This window comes from Vitis riparia, chromosome 16, assembly GCF_004353265.1.
Source record: "Vitis riparia cultivar Riparia Gloire de Montpellier isolate 1030 chromosome 16, EGFV_Vit.rip_1.0, whole genome shotgun sequence".
Classification (NCBI taxonomy): Eukaryota; Viridiplantae; Streptophyta; class Magnoliopsida; order Vitales; family Vitaceae; genus Vitis; species Vitis riparia.
The window spans coordinates 189,535-205,012 of NC_048446.1; the positions used below are offsets into that span (position 1 = coordinate 189,535).

General features: G+C 35.6%; 1 protein-coding gene across 5 annotated transcripts; it reads left to right on the forward strand.

The window, feature by feature from the left end:
* The first annotated feature begins 3,673 nt into the window (after positions 1-3,673).
* LOC117933598 lies at positions 3,674-14,806 on the forward strand. 5 transcript variants are annotated; one of them, XM_034855040.1, is made up of 8 exons: positions 3,674-3,892; positions 7,415-7,537; positions 7,646-7,677; positions 8,897-9,060; positions 9,217-11,755; positions 12,095-12,199; positions 12,350-12,524; positions 12,698-13,427. In XM_034855040.1, exons 1-8 carry the CDS (start codon positions 3,890-3,892, stop codon positions 12,740-12,742), a joined length of 3,186 nt encoding a protein of 1,061 aa, XP_034710931.1. In that variant the 5' UTR covers positions 3,674-3,889; the 3' UTR covers positions 12,743-13,427. The 5 variants fall into 5 exon arrangements, with proteins under 5 accessions (XP_034710931.1, XP_034710927.1, XP_034710929.1 ...); XM_034855036.1 differs by lacking the exon at positions 12,698-13,427 and adding an exon at positions 13,474-14,806 and having other exon boundaries at positions 3,676-3,892; XM_034855038.1 differs by lacking the exon at positions 12,698-13,427 and adding an exon at positions 13,474-14,806 and having other exon boundaries at positions 3,676-3,859.
* The last annotated feature ends 672 nt before the right edge of the window (positions 14,807-15,478 follow it).

The following is a 15,478-nucleotide window of genomic DNA, read 5'->3' on the forward strand; positions in this document are numbered from 1 at the left end:
CCATTGGGTTTGCATTTTTGTTAGAGGACTAGACATGGTAGTAAGCTCAATAGTTTCTTAGCATCCAAACAAGAGTATTTCCATTAGATAGGTTGTGACTTGTGAAAAAGGTGGAAGAGCATTTCTGAATGAGCACAAACGGCAATATATAGGTGAACGCCAAAACCTTCCATTTCCTGCAAGGGAAATGTGGCAGCGTTGAAAAGCTCAAGCAAATCCATGCAAAGGCAGCAACCTTAGGGTTAGGCTCCTCTCAAAACCAATCACTTGTCCTGCAAATTACTCCGCGCCTACACCAAGCTGGATTGTCTAGTAGATGCCCGCGAAGTCTTTAACAACAACACGGAATCACACTACTTACACTAGAAAATATTTTCATTTAGATTGAATCCTATTAGAGTGTATCTCAGCAGCAGTGTCATTCGATGATAAACCTAAGGTTTTAAGTTTGACCCTCATTGTTTAAGGGATGTTAGAAAGGTAGACCCGGGATTGACCCTTCCTAGTATTTAAGTGTTGTAGGGTAAAGTGACATACTAGTATAACCAAAAATTTGCTTGCCCACTGTTGGGATAATAGGACCATGGATGGAAATTATTATTGAAAATAATTTTCTAAAAGTATTTTATAAATTTTTGTATTGTATTGTATATAAGTATCTAGTAATTTTATGAAGAATAGGTTGAGCAAATTGTATTTCGTATTTGAATTTTGGAACATAATTTTGTTCTTAAAAACAATTTAAAACATTTTTTTAAGAACTATAGGATAGATGTAGTTCACTTGTCTTTTTAGATGTGATATATATTATTGGAACTCGAGGAACTTCCTTAGTAGTCTTTCATCATTTTTTTTTCCATGGGGTTGTACAAATTGTCAATGGAGAAATCATTAGGTGGAAGCTTATATCTAGGGTATGATGGAATAATTCTTATCCATTTTGAATATGCTACCACCCAAGACAAGGGTCCTGATGCCCATATTGATGTTTAGTATTAGACCAATGCTACAATTAATTGCCATTATTTAATCCATCTAAAACTACTCATGATTTTTTTTTATTTAAAGTCAATAAAAAAAATTGAACTAAACCCTATACTATTTTCTTTTATTTTTTGAATATAAAATGACATGTGAATTTGTTACCATGCCCTCCTTTTCTTCAAATCCTAAATCCTAATCATAAAGAAGGGAAAAGAATTAAATCCTAACCTTAAAGAAGGAAAAGAAAAAGAGAAAGGAGAGAAAGGGATAGGAAGGGAGGAAAAGAGAGAAAAAATGAAGAAGGATGAGAAGTAAGAAGTAAAGTTAAGGTTTTGGTGTCTTTAGAAGATAGGAATATGTTGACACTTTTCTAATCATTTTTTAATTGAAAAAAAACAAAAAAACAAAAAAACAAAACCAATGGCAAATATAGGCCTATTTCAAAGTGTCTTCAAAAATTGTTTTTTACTTTTTAGAATAGAAAATACTAGAAAACACATTTGATAAGGGAGTGTAAAATTCAGTATTTTTCATGTTTTCAAAAACTATTTTTAGAAAACAATTTCAAGTTGTTTCTCTTGTTTTTTACACAGTTGAGAAAACAAAAAAAAGGGGATACTCTTTATGTTTTCAACCAAGTGTTCTCTATTATCTTACCTTCTTTCTTTGCATTACGAGTATCTCCACCTATACCTCTATAACCGTACCTTGTCAATGGTCAACTTTATCGCCCCCAACACATCTCCAATAGAACACTCTTGATTCACTCTTCCAATATTTTGAAGCTTTTTTGCTAGATCTAATAAAATGAGGATGACTTTGCTAGCACAAGAAAATTTTGTTGGGAAAAAATTGTTATATTTGTTGGAAATCGGTGAGTGGTTTTCATCTTTACGAGTTCTTTATTTTCAAATATTTATTTATTTTGTTAGTGTTTTAGTTGAAACTGAATATGCGGTCTTGTTGCATTTGTTTGGTGTGGGGCAATGATTTAAGTATTTGTTTTGGACTATTATTGACTGGAGTTTGAGTGAACTTTTCCCATTTAAGTTGTATACTAAGGAGTAGAGTAAGTAGATATTATAACCTTTTTTTGCATTTTGCTTTCTCTCCTCTCTCACTCTAACACCTTTTTTTGCATTCATTGGATGGAGTAGGGAGGGAGGTTGCGATTGAAAACATCTTGGTAACCCAAATTGAATTGGGACTTCATAGTGGAACAAAGAGAAGGAAAAAGGAGAAAAAATGAATATGAAAGTGAGAAAAGGGACAAAGACCTCTTCAAATCATCTTCATCTTCTCCATCCTCTTTTTTATCCCATCATCACTCTAGTTGTGTGGTTTTTTTTTTCCCCTCTCATTTCTATTTTTTCCAAATTCACTACCACTGTTCTAATATTTGTTTTGATTAATCATTTTCAAAAGCTTTTCTAAATTTAGAAATTTGTTTTGGTTCACAACTTTTCCCTAGTTTTTTGTATTCATTTGTATTAGCAGGAGTCTATTGTATGTAAATAGACACTTTTATAAAATAAATATTTGTTTAAAAAAAGTGATGCAAATAATTTTAAAAATAAATGATTTTTTTTTTAAATTTTGATCTAAGTGTATATCTAAAAATTATTTATATATTTATAATATCAAATTAATTAAAAAAAACACTCAATTTTACAAAAATAACTTAATCTTAAAAAATAAATATATCTCAACCTTTAATGAATTTTGATTCCCATATATCTTATGGTATTTTAATTAATCGTTATTTTCTTTCTTATTACAATTTGACTATAAAACCGAATTTGTCTCTTCTAATAATCATATATATTCCAAAGGTATCACGTGCATATCCATATCCATATCTTTTATAGTTTTATATTTAATTTAATTATTTTATTAATTAATTTGAATTGTTTTAATGGAAGGTGTAATTCAAATCATTAAATATATATATATATGATAAATTTTAAATCGTTTAGTAAAAATTGTATACGTGATTATCGCCATCAAAGAGTACATACAAAGTAAATATCGAGGGAGATGGAGATTCGAGAAAAACATTTTTGATAGCGGCACATGTTTCGAGGGATTCGCTTGTTGAGGCACGTGGAAAGCATGCTGCCTATGCAACAAACACTGCCGTTGTCAGTGAACCAGGTGGGCTTACCTAACGCCGCACGGCCCCACTCTGATTCGCACGTGAACCCCACACCCTATCCCCACCAACCTCCCTACCATTATTGTTAATACAAAGCCCAAAAGGGTATATAATGGATGTCAATTCATCCAAATGGTAACTTATATGACAATTTTACCCTTTGTAATTCTTAAAATTACACACCATTTTTCTATAATAAATATTAATAAAATAAGAATTTTACCAATAAAGCTTTCTAAAGGGTTCTGGGGTTGATGGCATTGACGATGTTTCCGATCAAAAAGTAATATTTGTAGGCTTGACACGGAAGTGCTTTAAAATTTTTGGAAATGTTTTTAATTTTATTTTAATCAATTTCAAGCGAGTTCTGTAATTATATTTTTGTTTATGGTAGTTGTTTTTTCGAATACATACATTTTTTTTATTTTTTTTTATTTGGAAATTAGTGTGAGAAAAGAGTCAAGAACTTAATGAGGAACAATTATTTAATAAATAAATTAATACAAGAAAAGTTGGAACCAAACTCTCAACTTTCTCTTTCTGAAACGAATCACTTTCTCACGCTGCAAGTTTGTTGTGAATATAGGAAAGAAGAAAAGCGAGAGAGAAAAGAGTGTCTCTTAATATTTTCTACTAGCAACTTGAGATTGGTGGGTGTGGGGCAAAGGCAGAGAGACGAAGACGGATTACTTAGTGAGCAGCGCCTTTGAGGCCAAAAAGGTGAAGCTCCGATCCATCAGAGCCCATGTTATGGTCCGTACACCTTATTCACTTCACCACTCCACTCAACTCCCCCTTATCTGATAAAAAAATCTGTGAATTTTGATGATTTCCTTGTCAGAAATGGTGGGGTTTTGGTGAATGGAGAAAAGGGGTAGTGGAAAAAATTGCCTATAAATTTAGGAGACCTGTTTGGATTTTCCGAACCTCAGCTAACTTTGGGGACCTTCACCTAACATTTTTCGTTTTTGCTAAGTGAGGGCGATTATAAATCCTTGTTTTTGATTTTTGAAATTTTTTTTGAGGTTTCTGTGCTTTTTTAGTTATTGGGTTATCAAAACTTAGTCAATCCATTGAAAATTGAATTGAATTTGATCACCATTCTCTTTCACTTATACTATTCATTTCTGGGTTTTGACGAGAGTTGAACTCATATGTGGTATTAATCTTCCTTGTTTTAATTAAATTTTCCTGTAACTTTTAATTTATTGTCATCTGCATTGTCATATCTGCGTTGTCTCATCTGTGGGAGTCTGTAATCTTTTTTGTTTGTTTTTGTTATTGCGATCAGTGGGATAAGTTTGCATAATTCATTATCAAACATATTGAAGAATGTGATCTTTCTGTGGTTGTGCTGCTTATGAATTAAGCTAGCAGTAATCTTTTTGGGTTTAAGGTTTCTTATGGTAAGTGTTTCTTTGTTTTTATTTTTATTTTTGATACATCATTTAGAGTAATTTTATGTTCCTGCTATCAGTGCCTTTCGATCTATTTTTGATATCAGGATTTCCTGTAGTTTGACATAAAGAACTTTGAGACAATTCATCGAAGTATTATTGTATATCTAATTTTTGCGATAGGGTTACTATTCTTGTTTTAGGATCTACTAATTTCACAATTCAGCAGCGTTGCGCTGCATTTAATTTAAGTTAATGGTTGCTTTTAGGGTTTAAGGGTTCTTATTGTAAGTGTTTTCTGGATTCTCACACAAGGGTAACATCGTAGTTGATGATATCGATGAGTTAAAATCAAGTTTAAGATCCTTCAAGTTCACTCTGGAATTGAAGAAACACTCAAATGATTTTCAGCAAATAGATGACCGAATGGAAAGATTGGACACAACACAAGACAACAAAATTTGTTGTGAAGTATAGATTGTTTTCTTCATTTCTATGCTTTTTACAGAGAAATTACTTTTCAATTCTCGTACAATCACTACAAAATAAATCCACAGATGAAACAAAAGATTTATGTGTCTGTTGGGCTATAGACTCTTTAGGAAGGCCTCTCTGCCCCTTGGGTGTAGTAGTCTATCAAGGGAAGAATGCAAGACACCTTATGACATCATTCTTTTGGTTCACTTTTTTGTGCGTTTGGGTCCAAAATTTGGCCATTTGACAACACACAGGGATCTGCTGTACTTGTCTATGTAGCTGCAGGGATTGTAATTGCTTCTGTCTGCTGAAGAGCAATTCTAGGTTTATTTGTTCAAAATCTTCTTGTTGCATTGTTATCCATCTCATCCTCATTTCTTACATGTTTCTTTTGGAATTATTTTTTTTTAAATGTGTAAATAAGAATATTATTAATAGTGCCTAAACAAAAAAGTGTGCGCCAAAGTACACAAGATATACAAAGGGCGCACCAAAATACAATTATGGTATCATTCGATATTCCCCATGGAGTAACCTTTATTCCATTCTTCAGCATGTGCATTCTAAACTTGTATATCATTATTTGTTTGCCTTTTTTTTTCTTTGGAAAATTTTTATACATAGTATATATACTCATTAATGTATCCTAGTTTTATCACTGTTTTTGATACAAAATCCTTATCTTTCCTTTCCATGTACTGTATATTTTGTTTTTTAAAAGCGTAGCAGCGTGGGATGGAATAGAAGAAAAATTCAGAAAGAAATTGGCTATGTGGAAGCGTCAATACATTTCAAAAGGGGGGAGGATTACTCTAGTGCGGAGTACATTGGCAAATTTACCGATTTATTTTATGTCGCTTTTCCAGATGCCTAGAGTGGTTAGAATCAGAATGGAGAAGATACAAAGGGACTTTTTGTGGGGTGGCGGGGCTCTAGTGCAAAAACCACATCTAGTTAAGTGGTCAATTGTTTGTTCAGACAAAAGAAGTGGAGGGTTGGGGGTTAAGAATCTTGGGGTCTTCAATAGGGCTCTCCTTGGTAAATGGGTGTGGCGCTTTGCAAATGAAAGAAAGGCGTTGTGGAACCAAGTGATAAGAGGGAAATACGGGGAGGAAAGAGGAGGGTGGAGATCTTGTGAGTCTAGGGAGGCCTATGGGTTTGGGTTGTGGAAGGCAATAAGTAAAATGGGACATCAAGTGACCCCTTTTGTTGGCTTTGTGGTGGGTGATGGTGAGAAAGTGAAGTTTTGGAAAGATAAATGGTGTGAAACCATCCCTTTGAGTGAGGCTTTTCCTTCGTTATTTGCTTTAGCCTCGAACAAAGAGGCGTGGGTAAATGAAGTGTGGACAGCCGAGGGGGAATGGGGGGGAAGTTGGAACCCTTGTTTCAATAGACCTTTCAACGATTGGGAGTTGGAAGAAGTGGAAAGGCTATTTTGCTGCTTGGAGGGGAAGAAGGTTAGGGGGGAGGAGGAGGATAAGGTGAAGTGGATGGCAACAAAGAATGGGGACTTCTCGGTGAAATCGTATAGGACTATGCAGCCGGGGTCTTGTGCTTTTTTCCCTTCAAAAATTATATGGAATTCTTGTGTGCAGCCCAAATTGAGCTTTTTTGCGTGGGAGGCTTCTTGGGGGAGAGTTCTAACCTTGGATTGCTTGCAAAAGAGAGGTTGGGTTATGGCAAATAGATGTTTTCTTTGCCATAAGAGTGAGGAGACAATTGATCACCTCCTCATCCATTGTGAAAAAACGAGGGAAGTATGGATGGTGTTCCTTTCCTTTTTTGGTGTCTCGTGGGTTTTCCCCCGGTCGGTCAAGGAAACCCTTTTAGGGTGGAGGGGGTCTTTTGTGGGAAAGAAAAGGAAGGTGGCGTGGCAATTGGGACCGTTATGCTTGTTTTGGGTTATTTGGAAGGCTAGAAATTCAATTGCTTTTGAGGATTGTGAGCTGTCCATTCAAAAGCTGAAAGCATCTTTTGTGTATTTTTTGTGGTCGGAATCCAAAGTGTGGATAAAAGATGGTCCTTCGACCTTAATAGATTATATAGATTGGGTGTGTATGTGTTAAGGGAGAGGTTTTGCTCTACCTTGTCCTTTGATGTTTGGGCCCTTTTGTAAGGGGGTAAGTCCCTTCATACTGTAATTTGACGGGTCGCTGCTTTAGCGCCTCTTTGCAATACAATATTATACTTATTGATCAAAAAAAAAATGTACTGTATATTTTGCTTGGAATTTCCATTTCAGCTTGTGAGTATCCATTTCATTTGACTAAAATGTTTACCTTTACTTGAACCGCAACTTTTTGTATGGCTATTATGGTGAATATCTTGATAAAGATAAACTCTTTTTAGTACAACTTCTCATATTTCTTACCTTTTCTTATATTACCTCTGACATGGACAGTCAAAACAAAAGATGCATTGTGGTCTTAGAAGATCGAATAGAAATAGGCCAAAAGGTTCAGACAGAGGAAAAGGTTTCTTGCCAAGGAAGTCTCTAGAACAAAATCTGAAAGCATCTACAGAGGTCATATTCTTTCTTTGCAGTAATTGATTGTTACTATAATGGTTTTCTTCCATTTTGGCCTGAGTAGTTTCTCTGACTTTCTTTTGTTGGATGGCCGCTTTTATTCAGGATTGTGAAGAAGCTTTTGTCATCTGGTTGAGGTAAGATGGTTTTCCTTTTTGGAATTGCCTTTTATTTGGGGGTCTAGAAATAGTTATTTTCATTCTGTTTGTTCTTGAGACAATTGTTAGAATAGTGATGGCAGTTTGTTCTTTGGTGTCTCCTTGTCTTTTAACATTTTTTTTTCCACATTTCTCAACCATTTTGTATCATTGGTTAGATTTCATCTATCAACAGGAAAAAAAAAGAAAGACATGCATGACTATATTTTTGGGACTTGCTGTTGATGCCATGCCACCTGGTTTTGCTCTGGTTTTACTGTAATTGAAATTCTCTCTCCCTCTCTCTCTCTCTCTCACACACACACACAGATGTAATTTCCATCAAATGAAACTAAAAGAAGCGAGACACGAACTAAATGCCCCCTTCCCAAATGCCATTTTCCTGAAGGTGGGTGAGAATGTCCTCTAAACTCCTCAAGCATCAGTCCTTTTTTTTTTTGGGGAAAAACCAGCCTCTTTGTTATGGGATTGTGACACACCCACTTAGAATGCTCTCCACTCAAAGAATTAATTTTAAACTTTAACCTTTCTCATGAGATGAATGGTCCTTCATAAGCTTAAGGTGGTAGAAGAATCCCAGTTGACTTTTATTTATTTATTTCCATGAGTTCCCTCCCAATATAAAGTTTATATTTATCATGAAATGGCTCCTTAAAGATCCTTATGAAGGGGGAGAGTCTTTGCCTTAATTGCATCCAATAGCCCTTAGCTTCCAAAATGCCAACTGTGGTTTTTAAAGATATTCTCAATTCCAAATTACCGATGTTCCCTATAGATTTCATCCACTCTATCATTCTCTTTTGTTTCAGAAATAGAGAAAACACTGGCTTTGTGGCCCAGTGGTACTAGCTTCCTCTTTAGTAGGGGATCCAGTGTTGAGTCTTCAATTCTTGTTAGGAGCTTAATTAGGTGGGTGGCTGTCTAAACCATGGGCTTAGGCTTAGGCTTAGTTTTAGCTTGACAGAAAAAATGGAGAACTACGCGGAAAATTTTCATTTAGAATGGATGGATACAACTCCTGAAATTCCTGATGCTGAAATGTGTTTATGCCCTGATTTGTGCATGCTCAACAGCATTGAATAAGGTCTTTTCTCGTTTTCTGAAGTACATCACTATGATCATTTGTGTCACAGTTTTTAATCTGGTATATTTTGTACTTAAGGAATGGCTGTAATTTACTTCTTCCATTTATTTTCAGGTGTCCTATGGTTATATTCTCACATAGACACCTTACACTGCCATTTCTATGTCCTGATAACTCCAACTACCTGGGATCTGGAGCTCAGGTTAAAATGGATGATTTTACAGTGGTTTCCCCACCTGTTGATTCATTCAGGGCTCATCAACACAAAGAGAGGACAGGTTCTTTTCCAGATGCTATTTGTTCTGTCAAATTTTTAACAGGCAGAAGCTTCTGTCAGTCTGATGTGCATCATCAATCTCAAAACGAGTCCTTGACTAACAAAGCAACTAGGTTAGATGAATTTTCTAACTGTGATGCCACTGATATGATCTCAGGTGACTTTGATGCTGTTAATCCATCTGAGACATCAATTGATAGTTCCAAAGCACAGAAGAATGCAAAGAAAAATGCAAGAAGAAAGGCGAGAAAGAAGGCAAAACGAAAGAATAAACTTTCATCAGATACTGGCTCTACTGAACTAGAAGTTTTATCTGAGGAATGTGCCCTTGGAAGTTCAACCTTTGAAACCTCTATTAACAACGATATGGATCATGGGGATGGACCAGTTTCATATGAAAGTACCCTAGTTAATTCATTGCCAGATTGTCTGGTTAGTGTAAATGATTCTGAAGGAGACAGTAATGGCATAACCAACTGTTCAGAAACATCAGAGACATGCACCTCATGCACTGATGACATGGATGTATCAGAAGATACAATTACTTCTGTAGTTCATAATTTTACTGGTGAACATCCTGCGTTTAATTCTGAAGATGGGAGCCAAGCCAAAGACATGGGATTTTCCATTTCAAAAGGATTAGAGGATAAACATGGTGAAACAATCCACTGTCGTGATGATATGTCTTCCAAAGGTTTCTCTGATATGCCTGACTCTCTTGTATTGGGTTCTGTTTCTGTTGGTTGTAGCAGTGAGGACAGTCCTAATGCTGGTTATGACGACAGTACCGATGCTGGTTATAATGTAAGTCCATCTAATGAACAGGGTAGTGGAATTAGTGATTCAGAAGCACATCAAAGTACCAGAAATGAATGCTTTTCTCGTCAGAGTCCATCAAATGGTGTTGTGGATTCTTGTAATAATGCTGATAGAATGAAGCTTCATAGTGCAGGCTGTAGCAGCAGTGACATCCAATTGGATGCACGTGGGAAGAGGGATAAGCAAGCTAAAATGGTTGTTGAAAATGCACATGGCTGTGTTGGGAAGGAAAATGTGGGTTGCTTTCAGCTTGATAAGACTTTGAAAGAGGCTCCTTTACTTCAAAGAAATTGTAACAATGCAAATATAGCATCAAAATCTGAAGATAAGAATCGATCAAGAGTTAAGGTCCATAGAAAGTCGAAAAAAAACTCTAGTCCAGGGTCAAAGCAAGAGTACAACTGTCATTCCAGGAAGAGATCTCTTGCTATGAAGGCCAGCTCTAATGCACCTGCAAGGATTAATATTCAGGAGAATGAAATGTCGGTCTTTCCAGTGCTGTGGAATGGTCAAAAGGGATCAGGCAGTATTTCACAATCTTATTCTCAGAATGATTGTCCAGAACCTGAATTACAAACCCATGGAGTTGAAAGCATTACCTCTGAGCTAGTTCACAGTTTGCAAGATTGTACTGGCAACCTGGAACCACCTGAAAGATGTAGCACCATTTCTAATATGAAAGATCATATTACAGAGGGCCAGAATAACTCATTATTAGAATCCCTCGACTCTTTGAACATGTCCAGTCTGCATGAGGGGCAGTCTGCAGTTCACCTTCATCCTCTCATAGGTGAGGAAGTTGCTGAAGTAGACAAAGAAGTTTCTCTTTCAGAAAACAGCAAGCAAGAGCATAGTTCTGCATCGGTTATGAGGAAATGGAAACCTGTTGCGAAGAAAAATTCTGGTTTTGCAAGCTTGGGTAGATCAGACATATCATTACTGGCACATGCTGATGAACTAGCTGCTGAAGGTTGGACTCCAGAGAACTCTGTAGAAGAGAAACCATCTTCTAATTCTCACAAGCCTATTTCTTCAAATGATTCTGAAATAATGTGTGTGGATCATAGTTTTGGAAATGCGAATTGTTCTTCTCCTGAAGATGAAAGCCCATTTCAGAACACATGCACACCTAAACAGCTCAATAACAAGCATCCTGCTGTTAACTGCTTTACTCACTCTTGTAAAGAAAAACATATTTATGCTTTTGGAGCTGATTCAAGCAAGATATCAGGTGCATTACATGATGCCTATAGGGTACAACAGCTGTCTGAATCTGTTCAACTGGCCACTGGTTGTCCAATCGCTGACTTTGAAAGACTTCTTCATGCTGCTTCTCCTATTATTTGTCGATCAAACAGTGTTAAAATTTGTCAAACTTGCGTGCGAGATGAGGTTGGTAGGCCTCTTTGCCGACATGAGGCACCCAATATCACATTGAGAAGCCTGTGGAAGTGGTATGAGAAACATGGGAGCTATGGATTAGAAGTAAGATTAGAAGATTGTGAATACTCGAAGAGATTGGGTTTTTATCACTCTGCATTTCGAGCCTACTTTGCCCCTTCTCTCTCTGCAGTTCAGCTGTTCAAAAAGCCTAGGAGTCATCATATGGATAATGGGCCTGTGGTTTCAAGGGCATGTGAAATGAGTAAAACATCACAAAGCTCATTTAACATTGGCCAACTTCCAATTTTTTCAATACTTTTCCCTCGGCCTTGTACTGAGGAGACAAGCTTTAGCCCACTTGAAAATCAAATGCACAGTTCGCGAGTATCATCCATGTCTCAATCTGTCGATACTACAATAACTGATGATTCAGAGCTACTTTTTGAATATTTTGAATCTGATCAACCTCAACTCAGAAAGCCATTGTTTGAGAAGTGGGTGTTTTTTCTTTCTTTCTTCCTTTTTTTTTTTTTTCCTTTACTTTTTGGTTGTTGATTTTTTTTTTTCCTTCTTTTGGTTTTCGTGTAATTCCCTTGGGTGACAGTTTGACCTAACTAGATGGCATCTTTCCTGTGAACTGACCTAGATATGGTTGTCCCAGAGAATGAGCATGTTAAAAATTAAGTTGTTATTCATGACACCCAGTTAGCAGAATTTCTTGGAATTCATGGTCTTCGATGATGATCCTGAGGAACTGCAGTTAGCTAATTGAAAATTTTTCCTCTTTGGTCTTTGTCATGGATTGATCTTGATCTCGATTTTGTTGTTTCCAGGATAAAAGAGCTGGTTAGTGGTGATGGACCTTCATGGAACAAAGTATATGGGGATCCAACAAAACTAGACTCCATGAATCTAGATGAACTTCATCATAGCTCCTGGTTAGTAATGGAAATGCTCCAGATCTTCCACATAAAAATTCATGTTTCGCTTAATGAAACAAAATAAAATTCTTGATGTCTAAGCTCACAATTCACAGTGACACAAAGAAAAATTCTAAATAAGAACTTTGGAAATCAATTGACTTTCAGGTATTCAGTGGCATGGTATCCTATTTATAGGATACCAGATGGTGAATTTCGTGCAGCATTCCTGACCTACCATTCATTTGGCCATCTGGTTCATAGAAGCTCTACATTTGATTCCCATAGAAAGGATGCCTGTATAGTTTCTCCAGTTGTGGGTCTTCAGAGTTACAATGCTCAGGTAGTTAACTGCTACTGTTTTACATTTTGGGCTTGATTTTAACTCTATTAAATTGATTCTACAAGCGGTTCCTAAGATGGCTGGTGAGTGCAATATATCCTTCCCATGCTGAGCTTTCCAATTGCATTTTTCCGTATTTGTTGTGCTCATGACATATTTGTTAACTATTTCAGGATCTTTGTAGGATAACTGGACTTGAGTCCAGAATTTTACTTTGACATAAAAAAAAAAAGGACAAAAAGTTTTACTAGATAATAGGGGGATTTACAAGATTTTCAAATATACTATTTTTACTTATTAAACATACATTTTTCCCCTATAAATCACATACTTGTAATATTCTTATTATTGTAATAATATTTTTTACTTCAGGCGATGCATTATTGCGTGTAGCAACCATCTCTAGAATTTCATTCCAAATTTCCATATAAACTGATTTCCTTAATTTTCTCCATACAATTTTCGACACATGTACTTTGTTGGATTTTTCGTATTCTGATGCAGTCATATTCATGCATTGTTCTGACAGTAAAATTCTTCCTCATATATTTGCATATTTAAAATGCTATTCTGGATTTTTTTTTTTTTTTTTTTTTTTGCACTCGGAAATTACCATAACTTCTCAGAGCTTCAAATGGAAATGCATGCATCTTCTGTTTCTGAAATACCATCTTAGCCTTCCTTTTTGATGTCCAACTTTGTGGTGTTAACTGTGCTCATGCACACACACCATGTTTTCTTATATACCAAAAAGTTTCAAGTAACAGTGTGACTACATCCGCTATATTGAAGTTTTTTCCATTTTGGCATTTCTTCATTTATCAATCTTCCTCGTGGTGATACCGTATATAATTAATACAGTTACTGCTTCAGCCCCTGAGATAATTACAAGCTTTCCCAAAATACTAACCCTGTTGAACCCATTGTCTGTTGTATGGGACATGGACAGCATGAACGATGGTTCCATCTGAAACGGTCCATACAGAGCCAGACAGAAGAAACTTCAAACTTAAAGCCTTCTGAAATCCTGAGAAAGCGGTTGAAGACACTAGAGCAGACAGCATCTCTTATGGCAAGAGCTGAAGTTAGCAAGGGAAATCTGAAATCTGTGAACAGACATCCTGATTATGAGTTTTTCCTCTCTAGGCAACGTTGGTGAATTCCAGATCCACAACTTGTTGAGTAGTTCGTTTTTCCTTCTCTCTCCCCTCATTTTTCCCCCAACCCTTCAGGCACATTCTGATAGAATCTCAGTTTGAGTAGGAACTAAGTTCAACTTTTCAATCTGTACATAGTTTGTGGATGCCCTTCTATCCCTCTTAAAAGTAGACTATATCATATGGAAGGGCTAGGGCTACTTACATTGATTCAGCAGTATTTGGATGTTAGAATTAAATGTTTTAAATCCAGTTTTTAAAGTTTCTGGGCCTTTGTTGTTAATGACTAGAAGTCAGTTCCCTTCATCAACTTGTTCAATGAATTGACGTGCTGCTAGTAGGGTACATGTACTGTACATAGCTTTTAGAAACCTTCTTCTTGTGCTCAGTTCTTCCTCTTGCACATTCTTGTATGTCATCTGCCTTGGGTCACCAACACTCTACCACTGAACCAATTGAAAACTGCACACAAGAATCATGGTCTTATTAGAGGTTTGTTTTGGTTGCAGTCCTACCCTCTTAGGGCAGCTGATTGGACAAACCAAACTCTTCCTTCAAAACTCAAAAACCTTTGCAATGGATGTTGCCCTTCCTTCCTCACTAACATCCATAATATGCTGATCTCCCTTCTGATTCCCCTTGAGTGATCAACCCCAGAAAACATCCACCCCATCCTTTTTTCCGGAGTAGAACATTACATTGTTCCCCTGCTGAGAGGTAAGAGGAAAAGGGCTTTCTTTTCCTCCTATTCTCCATTAGATTATCACGGTTTCTTCAGTCCATGCAGTTGCCATTTAGGTAAAGTTTCTTGGCCATATGAAGCTTTCCCACTGTTCTCATGCCAAATCCTCGTACACACCATTACAGTACAGTTTGATTGATTATTAGTATGTTTAATGTTTTCAGTTGTCCCCATGTTTGTTAGGGAAGCAAATGAGCTTTAGCTGATTAGATTGCTCGACCCCTTTTCCATTAAATTGTTAGGGAAGTAATTCTCTTATGATAAACTAAAATCAGGCCAAGGAACCCTAGATGCAAATCGTATAATTTCAGAGCTTCGATCAATGTATGTGGCAGTGTGTGAGAAATAGTTGAAGTTTCTAATTAAAGACCATTTTATCTCAATTTGCTTGCATGATTTGGCTTATAAATTCTTTCGTCATTTCAATTTGAAAATAGCATTTTAAACTTTTCTTCAAATTCTTATATAATTAAAAATCTTAAAATGTCCTAATTAATATTATTTTTAAGCATAAAATCAATGGTACAGCTGCTTACTCTGTTTCTAGTACAAAATGCATAGGCCCTTATCAATGTTGGAGACAAAATTCAAAACTAAGAAGGTGTTTGTTTTTTTTAGTTTTTTGTTTAAAGTAATTTGTTTTTAGACTTTAGGTTATTTGTTTTTTTTTTCATGATTTATTATAAATTTTTTGTTGAATAGAAAAAATAATATGTTGATTTTTTTTTACTTTTTAATGTTTAATAAAAAATAAAATATTATAAAAATAAACTGTTTAATACTTAACACTATTAAGTATTAAAGTTCTATTTAGAATTAAATAAAAAAATAGAATTAAATAAAAAAACAAATATCACTTAAATCATTAGATTATTTTAGCACTTGACTCTAAAAGAAAGAAATTGAAACTTCAATTTTTTATTTATTTATTAAATTTGAGATCCAAGTCAAAGATTCTCTCCAATGTAAACCAATAATCCTTGCTTTCAAATATGACATTTTTAAAATCACCTTGCTTTTAAAAGATTTTCTTCTTGTATTGTTTCTCTATATTT

Bases quoted from the DNA above. Each gene is read 5' to 3' on its own strand.
- LOC117933598 (XM_034855036.1), top strand. The intron at 7,538-7,645 runs GTCATATTCTTT...GCTTTTATTCAG, and splicing joins ATCTGAAAGCATCTACAGAG to GATTGTGAAGAAGCTTTTGT. The intron at 7,678-8,896 runs GTAAGATGGTTT...ATTTATTTTCAG, and splicing joins GCTTTTGTCATCTGGTTGAG to GTGTCCTATGGTTATATTCT.